The sequence below is a fragment of the Pterocles gutturalis genome, unplaced genomic scaffold (assembly GCF_000699245.1).
Source record: "Pterocles gutturalis isolate BGI_N339 unplaced genomic scaffold, ASM69924v1 scaffold18783, whole genome shotgun sequence".
Lineage (NCBI taxonomy): Eukaryota > Metazoa > Chordata > Aves > Pterocliformes > Pteroclidae > Pterocles > Pterocles gutturalis.
The window spans coordinates 10,574-16,803 of record NW_010126005.1 but is presented as its reverse complement, the minus strand read 5'-3'; the positions used below and the strand labels follow the sequence as shown (position 1 = coordinate 16,803).

The window sequence follows — 6,230 nt, the reverse complement described above, 5'->3', positions numbered from 1 at the left end:
CCGGTGTCCACGATGCCGTGACAGCCTTGGCTGCACCAGCCGGTGGCTGCCAGCCCGATGGAGAACCTGGAGAGAGCAGCAGAAAAGGGTTAGAAAAAGCTCCCCCCTCCCCAAGATCCCACTCCCAGCCGCCGTGCAGCACTTACTCCTCAATCCCAATCTTCCAGTACAATTCCTGGACCACAGGAGCCCATAAAACCTCCCCGGAGAACAGCTGGGGGTCCACCCCTCCGAGGATGACCTCCCCATCGTAACTGTATGTCGGGTTGCTGGAAAGACACAAAATTAACCCCAGATCAGGCAGGCTGCGAGGTGGAAAGCATACAGGTGGGGGGAGAAGGTGGGGATGGAGAAGGAATGAAGAGCAGGATGGGTCCAGGCTGGTCTACCCGCTGTCAGAGGTCTCACCGCGAGTAGTAGAAGCTGAAGATGGGTTCGGCGAGCTGGCCCTGCTGCAGCATGTTCTGCAGCAACGTGTTGTAACCGCCGATGCCAACACCTGGGTAAGCCATGCCCAAAATCCCATCGCAGTCCAGGTAGTAAAAGGGTGTGCTGGGCTCGTCCAGGCTCAGGCCAAACTCCTGGTTCCTGACCACGATGTTCTGGATCTAGAGGGAGAGGAAAGATGCTGGGAGATGTCGGTGTTTTGGACAATCCCCCTCGATGGCAACATCCCAGCGGGGAGTTTGGGGGAGAGGCAGGGCTGGGCAGGAAAGTAAATCTGTGCTGAGAGGTGCTGAGCTCTTCCCCGTCGCCGATGGGAGATGGGGTTGGGAGCAGCGTGGCTCATAGTCTTTGTCGCATTTCGTCAAAATACCCACAGAAGTGGTTTGCCTCGGTTAAATTCATTCAAAATCACACTTTCACTGCGTGCAAGTCTCACAACAGAATGTTTCTTGTGTCCTGTGATGACAGAGCTCAGCCGTCAGTGTAAAAAGCAAATGCAAAGGTGTCCCTTAGCCCAAGGCAGTGAAGGAAAGCCCAGAGGACTCGCCCTGAGTTTGTTTGCAGATCCCAGTCTCCGAGTAAATTGATGCTGACACACCACAAACTCTAATGTCCAAAATAAAAATATATTTTCCCCCTAAATTTTTAACTGAATTGGACCGGTCACAACCGCAGTCACTCCTTGCCCTGATTGCACCAACATGTCAGAAGTCACTTACTGTCACGGTGTCATACCCTAGTGCTACCGACAGGTCACCGAAGCCATAGCTCAGGATGTAGGTCACACCGATGCCCCAGAAGGTGGACGACAGGCTGGCGTTGAACCTGGCGTGATTCACTGCACGGAGAGAAGGTCACAGCCCCCAGGTCACATCCTGCCCTGGGTACAGCATCCCTGTCCCCACGCAGGCAGAAATGCCCAGCAAGGGGCTTCCCAGGGAAGGGACCACCCGAAACCAGCCCCGAGGAGAGAGCAAACCCCAAACCCCATCGGCTCTCGCTGATTTTCTCCTCTTAGCTCCAGCCCATAGCGTTCAAGGGATGTCTGGGAGCAGCGACGCGGGGGGACCCTGGACCCCCCCACCACTGCTGACCCCCCTAAGGGATGCTCACCGCAGGCTGGCGTCTGGCAGTAGGTGGAGGACACCCAGAGGTTGGCAGAGCCGGTGTCAAAGAGCACGCGGAAATTTTGCGGGGGGGTCCCGATGCTGATCTCCCCGACGTAGAAGGACTGTGAACGAGAGCGCGGGTGGGTTCTGTTTCCGTCGGGTTTTTTGAAGGAGAGTTTTCAGCTCTCTGCCCTCCGCTAGCTGAGAAACCCAGACTGCTCAGGGGTTGTAGGAAGGGCTCGTAGTTCTGGAGTGCATCCAGGGAAAGCACAGAAAGGGGCAATGGTTTGCCTACAACCTAATAAAATCAACAAGGCCAGGAGAAGTAGATCTGCCCTAGAACCAAATGCAGGCAGCCAGGAGAGGAGGAGAGCATCCCCAAAACCAGAGCCAGGGGGCTCAGAGGAGGAAAGAAAAATCTTCAATACTTACATCCAGGTAGTTCGTTAGCGGTTCGTAAGCCACGGCGTCACCGAGCTGGTATTTCCTCCCGGGGTCCCCTTTGAGGTTCTCCAGGAAACCCTCCGGCACCCCCCTGTCTCTCATCACCTCCTGCATGGACCTGACCTTCCTCAGGGGGATCCTGCGTGGGATGGAGACGGCAGCGAGATGCTGAGCAGCCGGGTAGCTCCATCCACACGAGCACCCCCGTATACCGAGGGTGACCCCCGCTCTGCAGCCAGACCCTGCACCCCCCTCGGGGCTCACCTCACTGTCCCCTCCCCAAGCCGGAGGCAGAGCAGGGCCAGCACCAGCCACCGCATGGGGCCCACGGGTGCTGGTGGCTCCTCAGCAGCTCCCGGCAGTGCTGGGGCCAGGGCAGGGTGTTCTAGCCCGGAGCCGTGCCCATCCCCTCGCTCCAGGCACCCCTTTCCTCTATCGCTGCACCCACCCAACACCAACGCCTGCGGTGTGTTTATCACCGCAGCCACCCAGGTTTTGCCTTTTTACCCCCTTCAGGTGCTAACAGATTGGTCAATACTCTGATACTGAGGCCAAGTATGTGACATCTGATAAAAAGCAAAATTCTGTTGTTATCAAGAAGTTACTTCCTCTTGCCTTCAGCACCAGCTTGATCTTTCCAGAAAACGAAGACAAAACACATCCTTTGGCGCAAATGCAAATTTATGACACTGGTGGTCCTCCTTTGGCCCATCTTGGCAGCCAGGGAAGTGCTGCTGGCCAGCAGTATTCCTTCCATCCAAGCCTATAAACTGTGCCACATCCAATTCCTTCAACACAGCAAGTGGGAAAGAGCAGGGGTGGGTTTTCAGCCCAGCTCCGAGCTTCTGGGAACCAGCACATACCCCCAAAAATGTCATTTGTCCTTCTGCCCTCCAGCTCTGCTAACATCTCCCAAAGAAGCTGAGATGGGGGCTAGAAACTGCCCAGCACAGCAGCCCTGAAAGCCTCCACCTGCCCAGTTACAACCACTCAGCCATCCCCAGAAGACCCTTTATTTGCTGCAGTTTGTTATGTGTCAGGGTTACACCGAGGATGCTCAGGTCACACACAAGCTCCCTTAGAGGTGACGGCTCCCATGCGCTTTGAGTGGTGCTGGTCATACCCAGGCTGAAGAGATGCAGGGGAGCAGGTATTTCGGCACTCATTTGCAGGGGAGCAGGTATTTCGGCACCCGTTTCAGGGGATTTTTCATCCTGGGAGATCTTTTCCTCCCCTGGAGCCCCTGCCAGTCCCTGCCAGGTCACTGGGGACCCATCCTGGCATCTGCTACCCCCAGGATGCTGCTCAGCCTCATGCTCTGAAGCCTGAGCACTCCCCGCCTGCAAACACACTGCCATGTGCCGCTGGGGAGCGGGTGATTGTCCCCATGTCCCCATCACCCTGGCAGCCCCAGCTGGCCAGTGGCTTCATCTCCCACGGAAATCCTGACGAAGCACACAGGGGAGGTTTTCTGTGCAAAGCTCCCAGCAAAGGACCCCAGCTGGACCTGGGCTCCAGCCTGCGGTTGCTCAGACCCTTCTGCCTGGGGACGCGGCGCTGGGCCACCTCCATCTTAACCACAGGCTTTGAGCACCCGCCACACGCTGTGGTTCTGCTCCAGTTTCCCTGGGACCAAAATCTTGGTCCAGCTCTGAATTGACTGCAGACCCCCCAGCCCCCGCTAACCGGGGGGACGGACCCCAGCAGATCCTTGCTGCTCCCATTCAAGCTCTCAGCACTGGACCGGTGCTTCAAGCCTGCAGCAGCTCAGAACCCCCCCCCAGTACCCCCTCCTCCTCCATCACATCCTGCTGGATGTGCCTTTGCTCCGACAGATCCCGCAGGGACACGGTCAGCTGTCACCGGTCCCTTCCTGCCACCGCTGCTGCCGGAGCAGCTTCAGCTCTCGGAAACCTCCCGGTTTTATAGGGGAGGAGAAGCGCCCTTCCCTGCTGTCCACGCCTGTCTAATCTCCGTCTCGCTGTGCTCAGCCTGTGTCAATATTTTGACACAAAGCACAGAGGAGCTTGTGTCCTTTCTCTGGTGAAATGACAGAGCTATTAATATATCTGATAATGAGCGCCAGCGATAAGGAACTTCTAAGAAACGAGCTGGGATGCCGGGAAAGAGCGCTGTTACCCGAGCCTGCCCTGGCCAAGGTGTTCCCCGTCCCCTTCGGCCACAGACGGCGATTCCCGACACTCCGGCTGTTGTTTTACCTGGCTGAACAGCCCCCATTCAGGATTTCGGGGTCATTTGGACGTCATGGCTGACCTAATCTGGCCCCATATTCCCGCTCTGACTTCGTTAACCCTTATCCGGCTGCAGGGAAGATTAGTGGCTTCCCGCACACACCTCTGATGAGGTTTCCCAATGCCCAGCAAGAGGGACAGAGGGTGGGGACCGACCGACCCTGTGGCTTTATCCTCATCCGGCTGGAGCGATGGGTTCAGCCCTGCAAGTGCCAGCAGCAGCAGGAGGCAGGACAGTGTGTCCCCACGGTCACTCCAAGGTCACCACAAACTGCAAGCCAAGCAGTGTCCTCGGGCACTGGCTCACTCTGTATTTGCCTGAGCAGGAGCTGGAGAGCATCCCCCCAAAGCGATGTTGTGCAGCCCGGCAGCAAGCAGCAGATGGAGGAGGAGGAGGAAGCCGTGCTGTCCATTCAGGAGATGGCACAGAGCAGAACCGGCTTTTTGGGGGATCAGGGAACTCCTGTCCCCCAGGGCTGTGGTTCATAAGACCAAACCCAGTGACATTCTGGTGTCCCCATCCCCTGCACCACAGCCTGGCGCAGGGTGCTTCTCGCCCGCAGAGCAAAGCCCTGGCAGGAATCAGGGTCAGGACCCTCGTTCTGGAGTTGCCCCTCACTGAGGATGAGGATGGAAGAGGCAGCCCAAAGGCAGCAGCTGGGATCCAGGGGACAGCAGCTGCCTGCTTTCCAAGGCACGAAGTCTGCAGCCCCGGCGGAGTCGCACAAGCCTTGCAGAGGGGATGGGGCGGCGGGACGTCTCCATCGCCCAGGGCTGTGAGCTGCAGAGCTGCCCCCAAGTCAATAATTCCCTAAGATAAGGGCTGAGACTCAGTCTCTCAGCTGTTAGGAGTCGACAGCATGTCATACCCCTTTGCAAGAACACAAATACATCAACTTTAAGGTCCCTTCCAACCCAAACCGTTCTATGATTCTAATTCTAGATCTGCACCAGCCCAGGGACAGCTTTCCCCGCTGCTTCCTCCATTCTGACTCTGCAGAAATCTGCCCAGGAGTTTATCAGGGCACTCGCCTTGCTGTAAACAGAGCAGCTGAGATGCACAACCCATCAGTCTGAGCTCAGTCATCACTCAACAAACTCAGAGGGTCCGAGACAATTTGGGATGTTGGGGTTTATTTGCAAGAGGAGACTGTGAGAACACACTTCCATAGAAATCCCGGAGGATTTGACAGCAGGCACCTAAAGGAACATAAAGGTCCGTAGGAGCCCCGCAGTGCTCCAGCAATGCTGGCTAAGGTGCTTTGGGCCAGGAGAGGGGCTGGATTCTGCTGCCCCGCTCCTCTACACTGACGGGGCGAAGCCGACGCGGTTGTTAGCCATGTCGAAGACGGTGTAAAACTCCTTGAGGAAGACGTCACCCAAGATCCAGAGCGGCTGCCCGTTCAGGGAAGGCAGGTAGGTGGCCTCGATCCCCAGAGTGCAGTAGCCGTTGTTCTGTAAGGGGGAATAACGGGGGGTCAGAGCCTCAAATGAGCCCCAGGACCCTGATGGGGAGCATCACTGTTGTCCAGAAGCACTGGGTCCTTTCCCAGCAGGATGAAGCTGCTCAGCGAATACGTACATTCAGGACATAGGCGGAGGGGTAGAGTGGGAGATGAGCTCCGCTGATGATGAAGGTGATGTTGGGCATGTTCTGGATCTCATTGCAGTCAACTGCATACTGTGGAGAGAGGGTGAAGGGGAGGTTATGGCTGGACCAGCGCACACCGCGAGAGGAGAGACACCATCCCCTGGCAGCGCCACGTCACCCTGTCCCTCCTTGCTATGCCTGCAGCACCATGTTCTGTAGATGCCACATGGGTTTGGTGGCACCTGGCCAAGCCCACGGCTCCTGGCTCGCTCGCAAACCTCCCCAGCACCCCACACACCTCCAGAGCATCCCCGGCACTTACGCCGTAGCTGGTCTCCTGGGCACGCAGGGTGCGAAGGAGGCTGTCCATGTACTGCTGGGGCATAT

General features: G+C 57.2%; 2 protein-coding genes across 2 annotated transcripts in view; both read right to left on the bottom strand.

Annotated features, from left to right (window-relative positions):
• Nucleotides 1-2,320, bottom strand: part of LOC104465676 (gastricsin-like) — a 3,187-nt gene extending 867 nt beyond the window's left edge. Inside the window, exons 1-7 of the mRNA XM_010078816.1 lie at nt 2,265-2,320; nt 1,989-2,139; nt 1,561-1,678; nt 1,167-1,285; nt 409-608; nt 147-269; nt 1-66 (exon numbers count right to left, since the gene is read on the bottom strand). The exon at nt 1-66 is cut by the window's left edge and continues 100 nt beyond it. Coding sequence (XP_010077118.1) covers nt 1-66; nt 147-269; nt 409-608; nt 1,167-1,285; nt 1,561-1,678; nt 1,989-2,139; nt 2,265-2,320 — 833 coding nt within the window. The remainder of the gene's footprint in view (nt 67-146; nt 270-408; nt 609-1,166; nt 1,286-1,560; nt 1,679-1,988; nt 2,140-2,264) is intronic.
• A 3,234-nt stretch (nt 2,321-5,554) lies between these two features.
• The window catches only part of LOC104465675 (gastricsin-like), a 6,534-nt gene continuing 5,858 nt past the window's right edge, over nt 5,555-6,230 (bottom strand). The window contains 3 exon segments of the mRNA XM_010078815.1: nt 5,555-5,707; nt 5,835-5,933; nt 6,166-6,230. The exon segment at nt 6,166-6,230 is cut by the window's right edge and continues 31 nt beyond it. Of these exon segments, the coding sequence (XP_010077117.1) occupies nt 5,555-5,707; nt 5,835-5,933; nt 6,166-6,230 (317 nt within the window).